The 20,096-nt window shown below is 39.6% G+C and overlaps 1 protein-coding gene across 5 annotated transcripts in view; it reads right to left on the bottom strand.

Annotated features, from left to right (window-relative positions):
* The window catches only part of IARS1 (isoleucyl-tRNA synthetase 1), a 133,217-nt gene that overhangs the window by 42,789 nt on the left and 70,332 nt on the right, over positions 1-20,096 (bottom strand). For all 5 annotated transcript variants that reach the window (XM_067003042.1, XM_067003044.1, XM_067003040.1 and 2 more), the window contains exons 15-19: positions 11,399-11,525; positions 6,752-6,825; positions 6,201-6,395; positions 2,493-2,579; positions 1,832-1,915 (exon numbers count right to left, since the gene is read on the bottom strand). In XM_067003042.1, the coding sequence (XP_066859143.1) occupies positions 1,832-1,915; positions 2,493-2,579; positions 6,201-6,395; positions 6,752-6,825; positions 11,399-11,525 (567 nt within the window). The remainder of the gene's footprint in view (positions 1-1,831; positions 1,916-2,492; positions 2,580-6,200; positions 6,396-6,751; positions 6,826-11,398; positions 11,526-20,096) is intronic.

Raw genomic sequence — 20,096 nt, 5'->3', positions numbered from 1 at the left:
ATAACTCAACTTTAACACCTATCCAATCTGAGTCACAGCTCTCAGGAATACCAAAATAACTGTTTTTGGCAATTCTTACAGATTTCACACAGGATTCAAGCTTCAGGAAATCTGAAATTGGGTTGTTAAATTTACTGTGCAATCAACCTATTTCTTCTGTTTGCCCTTGCCATTCAATTCCATATTCATTTAAACAGCTTACATGAATATTTTCTGCTGATTTATTTATCAAGTTACTGCTGAGAATACTTCAAAGCTGTACCTAAAGCAGATAGATATTCTTTATATATATATATATATATACACACATGCATATATACACACATGTATATAATACATACACACACACACATTCTGCAAAAGCTAAAGTAACTCTGTGGGGAAGCAGTGCCAAGGAAAAAATTCAATTGTAGCTTTTTCTATAAACAGAACACATCAAGCACTTCAGTGAATAGGCACAGACAACTGAATCACAGAGCTCCTTCCATAAATGAGCCCAGTCTGTAATGCTTTTTACTCTCTGTGTGGGCGTATGTATAAATAAATGTGACATTAAAGAAAGAGTATACAGGCAGAAAAATGAATTAGCTTTTTAGAAATCAAAAAACATGAATAATGGAAGTGTAACTTCTGGAGTTTAAGATTTTTAAAATGCAAAATTTTTTTCAACTGAAACATCACTTATGATTTAAAATCTCTGGCAGGAACAACTCCAAGCCTTTTCACTCATTGTTTCAGCTACAGATCCACTGACATTCTGCTAAATACACCTTGACTTTTTATAAAGAACAATTTTGATAAAATTTAAGAAATCCATCCAGCCCTCCATTGTAAGCATATATACAAAGATAATTTACTTGGTCTTTAAATTGCTAAAGCTTGAAAAAAATACAGAATTTCACATCTGCTTTTTTTTAATCATCTAGATTACAGCAGTAACTATCTTTCTCAAAGAAAAAATCCCAGCACACTAGGCTTTTACTCAGACGAATCGTTACCACATATGGTTGTAGAATATAATGAAGTATGTGCAACAGTGTAAGGTTTTCTTATATACAGCAAGAATTACACAGCTCTTGAGAAATGTATAGGTAGTGTACTCAGTTATTAACATGTCTTTATTATGCCTTTAACTCAAGGTACCACTTTATGTACCTAGCTGGTACATCCAGCCAAAGTACCAGGTGACTGCATAATTATGTTTATACATTTGTATAATTTTAATGAAACACTTAAACTGCGTGTTTAATCACTGACCTGGACAGTTTATATATATACGCAGTAGGCTGTTCAAGTTCTGCTTTTCTGGTTTCACTACTGCAAGCATATACTCTATAATTTCATCATCAATAAGGAAACTTTCTCTTTAGAAAATGATTAATATAAGCAGCAAACAAATTTATGTGTATTATACAGTAATCGTTCCCTAACTATTTAGCAGAAATCTGACAGTACTGATTCAAAGATTTCATTCAGTTTTCACTGGGCCAACTCAATGATTAGCAGCAATTGCAGACATGCCAGCCTGAGTGGAATCTATACAATCTGGAGATGTTTTCAGACAAGAGGCCTCCATTCGGCACATCAGCTTTGGTCTATACCAGCCTTGACGGAGATAAACTAACAGTATTAAAGTCCAGGCACTTTAACTACTGCCAGTTCTTTAGGTCATCCACTCAGCTACTGGCTGCCATACAGGTCTGGAGTTTTCCAAAATTAACTTTCTTGGTACTGATAATTGTCAAAAACCCATACGCAGCCCTCCTGGTACATGTCTACTATAAACAGACAATTAACATCAGATTCTACATGAATTTTTTAAAAAACCTACCTTAGTGCATCAGCTCCATAACTATTTACAATAGCCATTGGATCAGGATAATTCTTCTTCCTTTTGCTCATTTTTTGACCATCACTAGAAAATATCAGAATGCAGGAGTAAATTCCCCAAATTCTTGTAATAAACGGGCAAAAATCCAGCTTAATTTATTCTGCCCTATTATGTTCTCGGTAGCAAAGACAATAATACATTAGCACATCATTTCAGTATGACTGCTGAACCCATGAGGGCATCTGAAAAAACAAGCAAACAAGAGGCTCCCAAGTTACAAATCCAAGCAGTAAATCCATCTTCCCTGGAGAAACTGGGTGAAACACACTTGGTTTGAATCAATCCCTCCCACCCACTGGCAAGCCTACATGTTAAGTAAAGGGCATGAAATATAATTATTTAAAATTACATCTACATCTACATTTGTGATCTCCTTTACCCTGCATAAATGATGCATAGTATTTCCTATTCTGACTTGTTACCCATTTGCTCTCTCTAAGAAGGACTAATCCTGCTGGCAAGAAGCAAGTGCAACACAGCTGGGATGTATAAACCTCACAAAGTCCATTCATGATTTAATTTCTGAATTAAATTCACAGGGACTTTAGTGAAATATTCTTTAAATAAAAATTGGTTCAAGAAATTACTGATACACACCAACCTGGCAAGAACTAGGCCATTTACAATTACATTCTTGAAAGGAGGCCTTCCAAAAAGAGCAGTGGACAGCACCAGCAAAGTGTAGAACCTGGAACGAGACAATGCAAATGTGACCTTCTAACACCGCTAAGCTGAAATCTGCACACACTTCATTACAACTAAAATTCTAATTACACTGTTTCATTCTAGCAAACTTAAATTTCAAGTATGTGAAACATTCATATGGCAAAGACTCAGAAGAGGAACTTATTTTAAGTAGACTCTTTTCCTCCGTGGCACATCGTGCTGTTTGCTCAGGTGTGATCTACCAGTCTAAGAGGACAGAAAAATTGTGATAGTAACCAATAGCAGGGTTGTGAAGAAAATAATGGTAGCATTTTCCCCTTACAAGCAGAAACACAGGAAATAGAGTTCTGTCCCTGAACTAGCTTCCTATTTGCTCACTGCAAACTTCCGGATACAGGATCAATTGGAAACAAACATAAAAGGTTTTTGTTAATGTGTGTATTATCCAACCCAGCAAACAAAAGTACGGACACAGCTACGACCAAAAAGGTAACTCAGGAAAAGTGAGCAAAGCCTCCTTATCTTCTTATCAAATAAAGGCGGCTGGTTAAACTGGCCAGTTCTGTAGGTTCCATGCAACAGAGGTCACCGAGGTTTTCTCCCCACCCCACGGGATGTGTTTACAATTATTCTTATAAACTGTCCAGGACAGTTGAGACATCAGTGGTGGGCCAAGTGCAGGCACCTACTGTTCAATATATCAGCACTTGATTGTACCTCAGAAACTAGGTGGAGGTGCAAGATGCGGCAGCTTCTTACTCAGAGACTGAGCCTTCAAGCAAAGCAGAGGCCTACGAGCTTCTGTAGCTGCACCAGTGATAATCAGTTTTATGAAAATAACTGGAGGATGGGCCACAGCTTTCTCAGTTAAAAATGACTATTGCACTGACGATTGCTTAGCAACCTTAAAACAGCACACGATTACATGAAAGCTAATTGATTCAGAACAAGGCACAGACTGCTGTACCTCCCAACTATGCATTTGCAACAAGATTTAGTGGGAAAAAGGTTTGCCTGCATTTTCCAAAGGAGTTTTCATCAAAAGCTACATGTAACTGGGAACGCATTACTGCCACTTGTGGGTCCCCAACTCTGTACAGGCTGCTGTGTGCAGTACTGCAGATATTCAGCGGCATGCATGACACTTCTGGTGCTTATGCCTCAGAGGGGCTTTTAACTCGCAAAAAAACAACCTAAATTCACATGGATAGCAATTCTCGTTGTTAAACTGCACTGTAATTCCATGAATTTTAAGAAACACTCTTCACCTGCACACAAACACATGCACTTGGAAGCACCCTCGTCCTTCATTTCTAGCCTTCTTTAAAAAAACCTTAAACATAAATACCTGAGCACTTCTTCAGATGACCAATACCCCAAAAGCCTATATGACTGACAGGTCATTACTACTGTAGCAATACTTTAGTATCTAAACGTACCTTACTGGCAAATTCCCAACAGTTTCTGATAAGTCATGAATTTGCATATAATTACAACTGGTGTATTTTCAATTAAAAAGAATAGCATAGAACCAACTAGAAGAGAATTCAATTGTTTGCATTATGAAATTTGTACAGATGTGCTGTTCGTGCTGAGAGAGCATGTAACTGAGAACTTTTGACAAATTTTGTTATTCACATCATCAAACCTGATGACCAGTGTGCTCCCCCCAGCAATGAGGTAACCTCGTCAACAATTCCAAGAGTGTCCTGTGAGCCACGCAGAATGAGAAGAGAGTGGCACGTAATTTTCGCAGATTATCCTTCAGAAAACTCACCTCATCTGAACATTTTAAGGAGTGGTCACAGACACACTTGATTCTGACAGCTCCCTCGACCTCTCTGCTGCTTCATTCATATCTCAGGCTGCTTACATCCTTGCAGATATACAGCCATCAGCCAAAACAATATTATAAAAACCAAACAGCACAAAGATAAAGGTTCACTTCTTTGCTTTTCCTCTCCCTTTCTTGTCTCCCCCCAAAAAGGAGAAAGCATTCCCTCTGTTTTCTCTTTTCTTGAACACCGCGGTTAAATTCATAATCCTGTAAAGCATGCCAATAACCTCCAGTTGTGAATTCCCTGTAGGCCACCACATTCTCACTATAACTACAAATCTTGCGGTATCCACCTACAAAAAATAAATAAATCAGAGAGCTTTTCCTCTCAGTTGGTCAAGACTAGAGTCTTGTTACCCAGCTACTCTCAGATTTTTTCCTCTGGCCTTAACAAATATAATTTAGCTCTTTCTCATATCCACACAAAGTTATGAAAAATATCACCTTGGTCACATTCATTTTCCCCTTGTCTCTATTCATGTTACCCCTTCTCTGTTGCATCAAACAGAAGCCACCAGACCTCCCATCACCTGCGCTCTTCACCGTATGTCAGTTCTCACTTCACATCAGTTGCAGTCTCTGATCTGACACAACCCAATCTTCATTCTCAATTTTATCCCTTCATATAGAATGTTTCAAATCAGAATTTTCTTTTTCTTTCACAAAAGAAAAGTGCTCTTTTGCAAATCACCAAATGCTTGCTATTATCAAAGCACCGGCTTATTAGCGTATACAAACACTGTAGGGAAGGTATGAGCATCAACATACATGTTCACGTTTCGATATTCCAAAGAACAAGATGAGATGGGCTTAGGTATGATGAAGATTCATAGTAACTCTTACGCTGATGTCAAATCCAAAAAGCTATCTACTCCAGACTATAATATCAATGTCTTCATCTGCACATTGCCCACAGTACACAAGCCAAGTGTGAGGGCTCAAACTGAAGCACAGTGGGTTATGTGCTTCATAAACAAAATCACACAGTCCCAAACGGCATTATCATCAGTTTGAACTTTTCAGCTAAATTGGTAAGGTGATTTGGTTAAACCTACTAAGGGAAGGGAAAAAAATGCTGCTGCTTCCAACAGCAACTTGCAGACAGGTCAACATCAGTGAACTGAAATCCGCAGTTATGTTTGCTATTTAGAGAAGAGATCTTTATAAACTGGGATAGTGACAGTTTAGTACATCTGGATGTTGCAATGGCCTCAACTTTACCTTAGTATCATACTATAAAAAGGCCAACTTCTGTAAAAATTACAAACGCATTCTTTAATGCTTTTCATCCACCATCTCTCCCCCATGTGCTTCAAACGATAGCACAAAAAGCAACGCTGCAGTATGTGAGGTACTAATCCACTGTTACATCCCAATCTCAAATAGCTACAGAATAAATCCTGAAACCTAAACTACTTGAACATTGCTACTGTATTTACTGAAACCATAGCTAACTTTAATAGATCTTTTATCCACATAAAAATCCCAAACCATGTTTAGTTCTGTTGAACTTTCACAATTCAGTAGCTCCCTTGTGTATTTTAAGAATGTTTATATGCTGTAGATTTTTTTTTGTTTTAATTTTTTTGTGTGCATGTCTAAATTGCAAACAATGCCCTTTTATCTTTATAAAATGTAGCAAGGAGAAAAACAGTTTCTGACCTTCTTGTTTGCACACTGTTACTTTTATCTTCTTTTATGCCTCTTTTCTAATCAAAACATAGCTATACAACATTCAAGGATCATCCAGATACAATAATTTGGCAGATGCTGAGCAATAACATTACAAGTAGGACACAAAATTACCATCCTCGGGTTTGGTCAATGCCTTCAGCAATGAAGTCAGCGGGGAAAGCGTCCTCAAGCTCTTTTTTGTTTTCAAATGGATAATGCACTTGTGCATAAGGCATGCTTCCGCTCTCAAACCAGCAATCAAAAACTTCAGAGACCCGGTGCAATACACCCTTTCCACAGCGTGAAGGGATTGTCAGATGATCAATACTATGGGAAAGAAAAAGATTGACGACATCCAACCAAAACAAGAATTAACACAAAGAAGTTTACATTATGCTTGCGCATAGGTACGATAGGCATTTTGGTTTAAGTTTCAAAGATTTTTCCAAACGTAAGCTTTTCCTTTGATAACTTTTACAACTTAAAGCTACTTCAGAGATTTTGTATTAACAGTGTCTAGGACGACAGAAGAAAGGAAAAGGAACACATGTTAATTCTGAGTCTTAAATCCTCTTACTACTTTTGTATTTTCCCTAGATCCATTTCCCAGGGTTTGGGCAAAGAATGAACATTTCTTATACCAGCTCAACTATTTTTAACAACCAACAGTCTCCGTGACTGACCTTTCTCGATGGAGATCAGTGACTTTCACTCCTGACAGCTCTTCCAATTCTGCCATTGAACCAATACAAACCACCTGTAAAGAGATATGAGAAGCGTAGTCAGTAATTTGTACACTTTTTTTTTCCCTTTTTTTTTTTTTTTTTCCCTTTTTCACTTTTTTTTTCTCTGCAATGTTAGACAGGATATTTGTAGGTCAGTGTCTTCCTAGGAGCTGATCTAGCTGAAAAGCCAAAAAAAATTTGCACAAAGTCCCCCTGTTCAAACTGACAAAGCAGCAAACAACGCTGGAGATTAGATATCACTGCCCTGGTTTGATACAATTCATGTTACAACAACTGGAGACTTGGAAGATCAAACATGTTGGCAGATAGCAAAAAAGGAGAGGGCTTATTTGTTTTGTTGTTTTTCAAACAAACTATAAAACCATAACCTCTGAAAAATCCACAATCTTGCCTTCTACATAGACAGTAGTTTCAGATCCCACCTTTGTCATCTGAAGCTAAGGTAAGCAGCTAAATAGCTGAGTGTAAATTTTGTATCTCAGGTATAGTGTATTGCTCACATTAACAGCATCTTATTCAAAGGAAAAAAGAGTCACTGGTAACAAAGGAGTTGATTAGAAAATCTACAGGCTTCATTTAGTTTTTATTACATTAATCTAAGGAAACACAAGCTGCGATCCTGGTCTGGATTTTCAAAGTCTGATCCCACATGCTATCAGTCCAATTCAGATGAGCCATGGAAAAGACAAATAGATCTGACGGGGAGGAGTTAAACGTACCAACGTAAAGAAGCTAAAAGTAGGCTAGAAATTTTTCACATAAGGTAACTTCTAAAGTTATTCTTGGACAGAAGTAGTTAGGGTACTGCTCAATTCCTACAGCTAGTCTTAGGTATATATATATATATATATATATATACAATTTCTGTCACAATTTCTGTGTGTGTATATATATATGTACATGTATATATATATACACACACAGAAATTGTGACTGACCAAAAGGGTTTGGTGTGTATAATCCTACAAACTGTCATGAATTCCAGAGATTAAAAAGAAGCCTAATTTGTTTTTCAAACCATGATTTTCCCTGTCTAATTCAACTCTGATCTGCATTACTCATCAGTCTTTTATTGTTACTTTTGTAATGTAATTTTGCCATCACTTGTTTTATTTCTGTATAGGAAGCGAAGCATTGCAATGATTAGACTGGTCAAATCTGCAGTTTGTATAGTGACCCGCACTGGGGAACTGATCCCAATTAAAAATATACCTTTATAAACAAACTGTTTTTAATCCTGATTAGTTCATCATTCATCATGTGGCCCCATAAACAATCGTATGGGAGCAAGTGAGTGGGCAGCAGGTGCTTAATTCAGCACTGCTGGCAGGAAAGGAGTTGTTTTGGTTTTTTTTCTAAGCATCTGGTGCAACCACAGACCTCTACCGAGCAGAACATTTCCATAGAAGAAATAAGCCCAGGTCCACATCTAAAAAGCCAACAACTGTCAGAGGAACACAGATAAGACCGTACTGAGGAAGGCTGCCTCTGTCCAAGGCAGAAGGATAGAGCTAGCATCCCAAGCATAGCTCACTGGGTACCTGAAGGCAAGAAAACAACACAAGAAGTAGATAGGAATCAAGCCCAGTTCTTCATTAGGTTACACCCATTTGTTTTGGCAGATTGGTTTATGCTCTCACATCACAGCTATGGCTTCAGATAATTTTCTTCAAATGTTCAAATGCACTGGTAGCCAGATCCCTTTCCCAGTGAGCCACTTTTTCCTCCTGTTTTATTTTTCAGCCAGATCAACTACAAAAACAGCTTTATCAACATTTAATAGAGGACAGCAAAGATTGAAATAAGTAGGCAGGGACTGGAGGCTGTTCGGCCCTGTTTCACCATTACTAATGTGAAATCAGAGGTCAAGGTTAAATACTTCTAATGAAACATTCATTAGCATTATATCTATGTAAATTAGGATTATCCATGTAAATAGGAAGACTACAGGCATCCTGCAACATTCTTGGACCTCAATGTTCCTGTGCTCTGCAGTCCCTATTAAGGGAAAGTGTTAGCTTTTATGGGTTTCTCATTTCAGAGCTGTGAAGTACCTATAATCAAAGAATGAGGCACACTCAAAGAAAGAAGCCCACACAGTGCAGCAGTACACCAGCAAGACATTCTGGGATTTTTAAAAAGAGCCTTCTGAATAGTGATCAGTTAAAATAAATGACTGATAAGGTCAGCTCAAAGTAGTGTTCCCAAAGCAGCCTCCAAGGAGAATAGAGCAGATCAGTTCCCTCCCACTTCAGCAGAGCACAGCCAGAGTCCTCTCGCTCCACATCTACGATGCAGGACTGTGCACCAAAACTAGTCAAGGGTTTGTAGTTCAACGAGTGACAAGCAATGAAACCATCCAAGAGAACTTCTGTAACACCACTAAGTATTTAACACTATCATTTGTATGCAAGTTCTATAAAACTAACTAATGTCCACTTTATAAGCTTGTTGCATTGCTGAAAAATTTTATCTACTCTAAATGAGATGTGTTCCTACGCTGAGAAAATCATTAAGATTTGAAGGCTTAAAACAATAAAACTGTCTTCAAAAACGTGGTAATAAACAAGCTTCAAAAACTAAATTCCATTATGCATCTCTACCCGATAATTATGCTAAAATAAAAATAAGATAAAAACCAAAATAAAACTGTGGGAAACCAGATATTGATTTGTAATAAAATTCACTTTAATACCAATTAATTCACCTTACTGTATATTAAATAAGGAACTGTTATTACTTCTCCGTGATTTAATACACACAGCATAATTGCATGCGAGAAAGTGTTCTTCTGAGAGCAATACATGAAGAGGAGGTTCAGCAATCTCACATGGCACTAGGCTGCATTAAAACCGAAGTGAGGAAATTTTGAGTGAATATTATTTCTGTATGAGAGCAGATGTCACTTAGATCTTGATTTTTATATCAGTCCTGATAGCATTTAGTTTCAAAGCTATACCCCCACACATCTAAGAAGAATGAATATAAAGAAAAAACAAAACTTGAAATTTAGCATGGTCCAGAAGCCATTCTTAACTACTGAACACTGGTATGCAATCTTTAGAATAGACAGAAATGTATGCAACATCTACAGATAAAAATACTAGATATGCTGGTGTTTCTATCATTGTTCAAGAACATGAAGCCCTGAGGAATATTTGCAGTTAATTTCATGTAAAAGTTCCATCTTCCAACCTAGATGTTATATAGTTATTAAAAACAAACTTACAAAGGCAAAAAAAATCTGCACACACAGGAAACAGGACAGCAAATGCAGTATTATTAGAGGTAGGGAGTGGAAGTGTGGGGGTATGTAGCTTTTACACAATCTTTTTCAGCTGTAAAATAAACTCCTGAAATACTTTAGCACAAAACTGAAAGCCTTTCCTCTATCTTAAAACAAACAAACAAACCCTGTCATTCTGAGTAAAGTATTTCAATTGTAACATCTATTTAAAACCTCTAGGTACTAACTGTCAGTCTTCAAATTAAACTTTAACCATTATATGGAACAAAGAAGTACTTGGTTTGCCAGTAATTTACAAACACACTCATAGCATAAATGCAATTCAGATGCCAAGGCTTTCTTAGATATTTAAATCATAAGTACAAGTAGTAAATTCTTCCCTTCCCCACCATCTACCTGCCTAACAGCAACATTTCCAGTCAGGTGGAAATATAAAATGCTTTATGGTACACATCTAAGTAATAGTGCAGTTTAAAACAATACTCTTCTGGAATATGCTTTTCTATTGTCAACTTTCCATGTCTCAAATGAAAGGTAAAGACTGTTCAAATCAAGGGAGATAAAGCAAAGATTTGGGCTGAAGCCAGCAGTATTTACCCTCCATGAACATCCTGACGTTGATTGCCATCTTTCCAGCATGAGGAAGACTTGTCACATGGGTCTAACCCACGTAGGAATAAAAAATCCTCACATTTTATGCTGAGAAATAGTTTTGAAGCTTGGTATTTTGACACTAAGAAAATGGTTATCACCAGAACTGTTACAGATTACTCTCTTGCTCAGTGAATATTCATTTCTAGCATTAGCCTTATATACTTGCATCATTCTACTAGATTCGCATTTTTACATTCTACTACATTCACATTTTTAGCACTATCAATGTGTATTTTCACTGTTCTGCTATGGTGGACTTGCTTTTATGCCTTCAACAATTCATTTGGCTTCAAGCAACCAAGTATCAGAACTTCAAAAAACACATTGAAATGACCAAGTAAAAATCTCCTCCTTGGCATTTTCTCACTGCATTTCTTACACCATCAGCTTTCCCAACACTGAAAATACTTCCTGGAAAGATAAGATGAATTCTAATGTTAAAAAAAAAAAAAAAAGGCAAGAAAAATTGTTTAGAGTTTTCAAGCAAAATCAATGAAAATGTGCAAGTGTGTGCGCAAATGCATGAACACATGCATATTTCTATCACCTATTATAGATACTCCCATACCATTAAGATATAATAAGACTTAAGACTGCAACAGCCAAAGATATAACAGTCCATCAATATAAGCATACATATAATACAGAGATTTTTCTGTCAACCGAAACTTTCGTTTTCTTACCTCTTCAAAATCATCACTGACCCACAACGGGATGGGCGTTCCCCAGTACCGGTTTCTAGATATAGCCCAATCTCGTGCATCTTTAAGCCAGTTCCCAAAACGCTTCTCCCTCACAAAATCTGGAACCCTGTTTCAAAAATAAGAAAAGTATTCTTTTATCACTGCATTCAATCTAACAGGAAACTAATAAGAACGTTTCTGTTTGATCTCATCCACAAAACAAGTTAATTGTAAATAGAAGGGCCCTTTCCCAACGCATGGGATGCATTCGGAGACCCAGAGTTTAGTCTAAAGAAGGGAGCAGCCACACTACAGAAAATATATGGTCTCTTCCACCTTTTTCTTTTAGAAGCACTTGGCCCTCTAGCAAATAATTCGTTGAAGAATATATATATATTTTTTCCACAGATCAGCCCCAAGAGTAACAACCAAAGATGAAATAATCCTTTGGAGGAAAAATTAAAGAATGGATTCACATGCGCACAGTAAGGCAGGAGTTTGCCCAGCAGCAGCAGATTTATGAAACAAGTGTGAGCATCCCTCAGCAAAAGCTACAGATGGAAATGAAAGCTACCATCTCCTAAGTTTCACCCATGATGTTACCATGTGAAGGTCTAAAGACCTCTTGATGTCAATATTGTCTAAGGTGGATAAAAACTACTTTGATAAGACTCAATTAAATACCATTCTGAAGTTCTACAACTTCACTAGTTATTTCTAGATTTATTTTGGACTGCAGAGTTATCTTCTCTAACATTTCCGAAATAAAAATGTGATATAAAGTTTTTAAAAGTTTAAAGTTTTTAAAGAGAAGGCAAGGTTTTTGTTTGAAGGGGTGGTGGTGTGGCTCTCTGTATTAGAGAGTGTTTTGATGTTGTGGAACTTGAGGCTGGGAATGATAAGGTTGAGTCCCTATGGGTTAGGATCAGCGGGAAGGCCAACAAGGCAAGCATCCTGGTGGGGGTCTGTTATAGACCGCCGAACCAGGATGAGGAGATGGATGAGGAGTTCTACAGGCAGCTGGCAGAAGTTGCGAAATCATCAGTGCTTGTTCTCGTGGGGGACTTCGACTTCCCAGACATATCCTGGAAGCACAACACAGCCCAGAGAAAGCAGTCTAGGAGATTTCTGGAGAGCGTGGAAGATAGCTTCCTGATGCAGCTGGTTAGAGAGCCTACCAGGGGAGGTGCCCCGCTAGACCTTCTGTTCACAAACAGTGACGGACTGGTGGGAGACGTGGTGGTCGGGAGCTGTCTTGGGCAGAGTGACCACGAAATGGTAGAGTTCTCTATTCTTGGCGAGGCCAGGAAGGGGACCAGTAAAACCGCTGCCTTGGACTTCCGGAGGGCTGACTTTGAGCTGTTCAGGACACAGGTTGGCAGAGTCCTTTGGGAGGTGGTTCTGAAGGGCAGAGGAGTCCAGGAAGGCTGGGCACTCTTCAAGAAGGAAATCTTAATGGCTCAGGAGCGGTCTGTCCCCACGTGCCCAAAGACGAGCCGGCGTGGAAGAAGACCGGCCTGGCTGAACAGAGTTGTGGCTTGAGCTTAGGAGAAAAAAGAGTGTTTATAATCTTTGGAAAAGAGGGCGGGCCACTCAGGAGGACTATAAGGATGTTGCGAGGCTGTGCAGGGACAAAATTAGAAAGGCCAAAGATCATCTGGAGCTCAATCTGGCTACTGCCGTTAAAGATAACAAAAAGTGATTTTACAAATACATCAACACAAAAAGGACGACTAAGGAGACTCTCCATCCTTTACTGGATGCGGGGGGAAACTTAGTTACAAAAGATGAGGAAAAGGCTGAGGTGCTTAATGCCTTCTTTGCCTCAGTCTTTAGCGGCAAAACCAGTTGTTCTCTGGATACCCAGTACCCTGAGCTGGTGGAAGGGGATGGGGAGCAGGATGTGGCCCTCACTATCCACGAGGAAATGGTTAGCAACCTGCTACAGCACTTGGATGTACGCAAGTCGATGGGGCCGGATGGGATCCACCCGAGGGTACTGAGAGAACTGGCGGAGGAGCTGGCCAAGCCACTTTCCATCATTTATCGGCAGTCCTGGCTATCAGGGGAGGTCCCAGTCGACTGGTGGCTAGCAAATGTGACGCCCATCTACAAGAAAGGCCGGAGGGTAGACCCAGGGAACTATAGGGCTGTTAGTTTGACCTCAGTGCCGGGGAAGCTCATGGAGCAGATTATCTTGAGCGTCATCATGTGGCACTTACAGGGCAACCACGTGATCAGGCGAACCTGATCTCCTTCTATGACAAAGTGACATGCTTAGTGGATGAGGGAAAGGCTGTGGATGTGGTCTACCTTGACTTCAGTAAGGCTTTTGATACCGTTTCCCACAACATTCTCCTCAAGAAACTGGCTGCTCGGGGCTGGGACTGGCGTACGCTTCATTGGGTTAAAAACTGGCTGGATGGCTGGGCCCAAAGAGTTGTGGTGAATGGAGTCAAAACCAGTTGGAGGCCGGTCACTAGTGAGCCCCAGGGCTCAGTACTGGGGCCAGTCCTCTTTAATATCTTTATCGATGATCTGGATGAGGGGATTGAGTGCACCCTCAGTAAGTTTGCAGATGACACCAAGTTAGGTGCGTGTCGATCTGCTCGAGGGCAGGAAGGCTCTGCAGGAGGATCTGGATAGGCTGGACCGATGGGCTGAGGTCAACTGTATGAAGATCAACAAGGCCAAGCCCCAGGTCCTGCACCTGGGGCGCAACAACCCCAAGCAGAGCTACAGGCTGGGAGATGAGTGGTTGGAAAGCTGCCTGGCAGAGATGGACCTGGGAAAATTGGTTGATAGTCAGCTGAATATGAGCCAGCAGTGTGCTCAGGTGGCCAAGAAGGCCAACAGTATTCTGGCTTGCAGAAGAAGCAGTGTGGCCAGCAGGGCTAGGGAAGTGATTGTCCCGCTGTACTTGGCTCTGGTGAGGCCGCACCTCGAGTACTGTGTTCAGTTTTGGGCCCCTCGCTACAGGAAGGACATGGAGGTGCGTGAGAGAGTCCAGAGAAGGGCGACGAAGCTGGTGACGGGTCTGGAGAACAAGTCTTACGAGGAGCGGCTGAGGGAGGTGGGGTTGTTCAGCCTGGAGAAGAGGGGGCTCAGGGGCGACCTTATTGCTCTCTATAGGTACCTTAAAGGAGGCTGTAGCGAGGTGGGAGTTGGTCTATTCTCCCACGTGCCTGGTGACAGGACGAGGGGGAATGGGCGAAAGTTGCGCCAGGGGAGGTTTAGGTTGGATATTAGGAAGAACTTCTTTACCGAAAGGGTTGTTAGGCATTGGAATGGGCTGCCCAGGGAAGTGGTTGAGTCACCATCCCTGGAGGTCTTTAAGAGACGTTTAGATGTTGAACTTAGTGATATGGTTTAGTGGAGGACTTGTTAGTGTTAGGTCAGAGGTTGGACTAGGTGATCTTGGAGGTCTCTTCCAACCTAGACGATTCTGTGATTCTGTAAACAAACTCAGAGGCTAACATTTCACAACATCCATATACCTGCTCTGAAATTCAGAAGCATACTGTACTGGGTCGGGCTGGGATGTTAACTTTCCCTGCAGCAGCCCATACAGTGTTGTGCTCTGCACTTGTAGCTGAAACAGCAGTGGTATCACACCAGTGTTGTGTCTGCTGCTGAGCAGTGCTGGCACAGCATCAGGACTCTCTCTAACCCTCCTAGGAGGTGGGCAAAAATGTGAAAAAAGAAACATCACCAGGGCAGCTGACCTAAACCAACCAAACAGATATTCCATACCATATGATGTCACACTCAGCAGTAAAAGATGGAAAAAGGAAGAACAGGGGAGGGGTGGGCTATCATTGTGAAAACGTCTGTCCTCCTCCCGAACACCGGCTACATGTGTTGAGTCCCTGCCTCAAGGACGTGGTCAAGCATCGCTCATTTGTGGGGAGTAGAGAGTCATTTCTTTCTTCTGCACTTCTACATAGCCTTTACTTGTTTTGTTTAGTTTTCCCTTTCCCTTTTCCCCTTTCCGTTTTTTTTTCCCCTTTAGCTAAATTGTTAATTGTTTAGTTAAATTAATTAATAATAATCTTTCCTTAATAATTATTTCTTTTTCCTTTAGTTAAATCATCCTTATCTCAACCCATGAGTTGTTCTTTCCTTTACTTCTTCCCCTCCTCATCTAAGGAGGGGGAGTGAGAGAGCGGTTGTGGTGTTCAGCTGCCTAGCACGGTAAAACCACCACACATACGCAGGCTCTCAATTTGTTTTAGAGTAGCACTCATTACTAGTAACTTTTCTGTGCTGACCTTAAGGGACCCTCTCTCCAAACACCAGTGGAAACTAACTGTACGAAGATCGTTAGCATTTGCCTAACATTCCACTAATGTGGAAAACTTCTCTTTACATCACTCCTAAACTAGTTTCCATTTTTCAGAAGTTGTTAGACACTGATTAGCTGAAATTATTAGTCCCATTTAACATAGCTAGAGGGTGAAACAATCCCCCAATGACATTAAAATGCTAAAAGTTTCAACTCTGCCTCCTCAAAACACACGTGAAAAATTAATTTTATCCCCAAAGTGGACGTTAACCAAAAAAATGTACATGGTGTGACCTCTCACTCTCTCTGAACTAAGAAAACATGTAATTTACCTCTTTGAGTAAAACTGTCCGCCCCTGCTGCCAGTTTTCAGTGGAACATAAGACACAAACCACTTCATCTACTACAAATCACATTTGTGATCATGATTTGTTGCCACTTTAGAGGTACAGTACAGACAACCGTTAAATAAAACGTAAATAACCTGTGTCTCAAACACATTTGGAGCTCATCACTCAAAAAATGCGTTACTTAAAACAACTTGTGCTGCCCATCACACAGATGCTTCTCTCCCATGCTGTAACTGAAGAAACTTGGCCTCATACAGAGACTACTCTGTACTGCCATTAATTTGTCAGCACACAGTCTTCCTTACAATCCCCAGTTAATTCTTCCATCTGAATTCCCAAGTACACTGTGAAGAGAGTTGTGACTTTGATGAGATCGTGATAAAACCACGAATCATTACTGATACTGGCCCTTAGCTTGCAAGAAATTTTGGACTGTGTTAAATTACTTACCTAAGCCCAGAAGATAAAATAGTCCCCTGAAAGTAACCAGCTGCACAATTTGCTGAAGTACAAACACTGACCTCTGTGCATCCAAGCTGTCCTCACAGCATGGATATTTAGAAGCTTTAAGAATTACAAACAGAAAAACAAAAGGCCACCCACGTAAATAGTCCTACTTTCCAACACAGAGACATAAAAAAGCCCTTTGCCATATATCGATACACGTCTTCCATGTTTAACGAGTTATCTGTCGCAAACCTCCTTCAGTCGATGCATATATTTCAGTTGTATGCTGATGACTCCGCTTGAATATGGCTTGATATGACAAGCAAGGTGACAAGTGCTACAGTCTATACAGAGCAACCCATCGCTAATGGCACCGAACAGATTCAGACCTCGAAACACGTCAAGCACCAGCATCAAACATTTCTACAAGTCTGCAACAGAAATCAAAGCAGTGACTTCACTTCTAAAGGATTCCCATTACAGCCCCTGTGCTGTTAGAAACTTTTAGAAACTTTTTTTTTTTAAATTTCCCAACTGGCCCACAATTTGTGTTGGTTTTGACCTTCAAATTTCTCTGCAAAATGACACTGATAAGATTTTCTACTTCCTTCTCAAACATTTAGCAAGGTTAAGGAGACTGCTGTCTCAGCAGGTTGTGACGCTCTCAATTTATGCCTTCAGAATAGTGTGGGATAATAGCTATTTCTACTTCCTTGGCATCCAGGATAGTGCACTAAATAAACTTATAATAAGACGCAGACACTGCAGCAGTTGAAAAGTTCATAGAACTGATCTTCACAATACCGAGAGATAAATATTGATTTGTCAAATTATAAATTAGATCTTGAATGAAAGTAACCAGTTTCAACTTGCTTCAATTTCTCTTGTTACTCCAACATCAAAACTCTGGCTTAATAAACTAGAGATTATGGCAATTATGAATCTGCTTGAGATTTGGATATACATTTTTGATTGTTTGCTCTCATTTTTGAAGCAGATCTAAGGTTTTGCTAAATTCACCCATCACTATGAATGAACAATGAACGCCCCTAACCTTTCTCGGTAACTACTGATTTTTTTAGTGTCAAATCAAGATTCTACATGATAAACAAAAAAAGACTATGAAGACCAAAGAAAATCCAGTCCTTTAACAAAAGGTATTAGCCTACCACAACAGAAACCATTTTCCTTGCCTTCAAAGTCTATGCACTACAGACCATCCATGTCACAAAGCAAGTGGGCATGGATTTGAAAATTGCACATTAGGGAGCATATCTTCAATCCCAGAGCACGAATGTGTGTGGCTAACAGCAAGGTACCACGGCTGCTGATCCAGTGACTACTCATCACCAATTAATACCAGAGGAATGGCATGAATTAAGATTTCTCTATTTACTTTTTGATTCTTCTTCCCAAAGAGAAACAGGCAGGATGTCAGAAATCTAAATTATTACATAATCCAGAAGGAAATATATGAAAAAGTACGAGACATCTGTTCCTTTTCTGGACTTGTGTTTTGAAGTCTCTCTCTTGTGTTCGTAACAATTCGGAATAGAGAAGAGTAATTCTTACCCATTTCAAAGATCAGATATGCTCTGCATGATGCTTTGAGTTGGCTCACCTTGCACTAGTCATAGGATACAGAAACACGGTCACAAAGTAATACCATCCCTTTTTTGTAAACACAAATACCACTACTGAAATAAACAGCTGTTAAATATTACCACAGCAGAAGTGTTATACGCTTTAACACTAACTTACCATTAAAAGCTCTTTGAGATATACTAATTTTTTCTCACTCTTCATTGCTCCTCTCATCAGCTAATTTAACTCATGGCATTCTTCAAAAAAACCCACACCTTTACATACTGGGTAAGATTTACTTCATAATTACTAATTAGAGGAAGCTCGCAGCTCATAAATTATTTGAAAAACTGACCCGTAAAGTCAGAATGATAAACAAAAAATAGCAAAAATTAGGAAATCTAGGAACAGACTAGCAGTCAGCATTTGCTGTATTTGGTTCTGAGAAGGTGGCCCCAAAATTATTCTCTCATTTGGCAACCTAGTAACTTTAAGCAACTCAGGAAATCAAGAACCAGTTACATGTTTGGAAAGGAGGAGTTTAATCTTCCAGTAGGTAACTGAGTTGAAATAGCAAAAACAAGGCTGATCAAGTAATTATCCTAGGTTATTTAACTAAATATGTATAGATTTCTTTAAAACCATAACACATAACACCTGTTTTTGCTTTTCTTTATAAACATTAACTGCTCTTTACAAGACCAAAACTCTCAGATTCCATTATGTTAATCTGCTCTAATAATAAGTCTCCTTCAACATGACCTCAAATTGATTTTTAATGGTTTTTACTTTGAGGAGACAAAACAGACAGCTATTCATGCCCTTTTGACACTTTAATTAGTGCCAATACTGTATCATGGACCTAATTAAAAGTCCCTGGATAGGGGAGGAGAAAAGGAGGAAAGGGGAGGAGAGAGAAAAGGTCAGCTGCTTGCAAAGCACACATAGTTTCCACTGCAGCAAACACTTTCTCCTACCCAGGTCAGGAAAGCTCATTTTAATGGTGCACAACCACATACCCCACCACAAGTTAGGGTTGCTTCCATCAGTCTAAAAGATTTTTCTGCTTATATGCTGCTTACATTTGCTAAATTAATAGCACTTTCAATCATTTTGCTATAGCAATGTTTTTCTTTGCTCCTTTATCCTGGTTCCCATAGCAACAAACACTTTAGCGTGAGACTGCAATGCTGCTGCAGACTGCATCATAAGCACGCTGTCAGCAGCATACAGCTGCCTGACGAGCCAGGATTAACTCAAGTCATAACCTCCACTTTCATGATACATTTACATCTTAAAAAATCCTGATATATTTCATTGGTATGACCCAGACTTTTAATTGCTATTAAAATGCTTCCTCTCTCCTCCGAAGGCAGCCCCTTGCATTGTGAAGCCAACAAGGAACGAAGCTTTTGCTGTGGTTCTTCTTGCTGCAGTTTCCCTTGGAACATGCTCATTGTTATGGTTACCAAGTATTTTATATGGCACTGCCGGCTTGTAAATACAAATCTACTTGCATTTAACATGGCATGTGCAGGTGGATTTACCAGTTGCCGAAGAGCAACTGCATAGTGAACTGATGTTTGGAGTCTTGGACCCCAGCAATAACTTACTTCATCAACAACGAGCTTTTGATGACCATTCATTGGGACTGAAAAGACACTCGCTGTATTCGCAAGAAAACAAACTCTCTCTGCTTATGAGGCTTGGAGTGGAAGCAGCAAAATTAGGGCACAGCAGAACACAGGCTATCAACATCACTTGGAACAAGCCTTAAAATTTACTCGCAATCCTCAGCTATGTCTGATAACAGCCACTAATAAAACCTTCTGACTTATGCTGTTCTAATTTAGACAAACATAAGATGAGGCTAACCCTGCAGCAATTTTTTTTCCTACATCTGTCTGTAGGCAGTGATGCTAACTTGTATTTTAGCTCGGGAAACGCTGCCACCTAGTGACCACACATTGCTATACACTTTGTTCTCACTACAAAAGACTTCATTTGGATTCACATTTTTTCAAGTGCAGTT

This window comes from Anser cygnoides, chromosome 10 (assembly GCF_040182565.1).
Source record: "Anser cygnoides isolate HZ-2024a breed goose chromosome 10, Taihu_goose_T2T_genome, whole genome shotgun sequence".
In the NCBI taxonomy this organism is placed as follows: domain Eukaryota; kingdom Metazoa; phylum Chordata; class Aves; order Anseriformes; family Anatidae; genus Anser; species Anser cygnoides.
The sequence above is the reverse complement of the archived record's forward strand: the minus strand, read 5'-3'. Positions and strand labels throughout refer to the sequence as shown.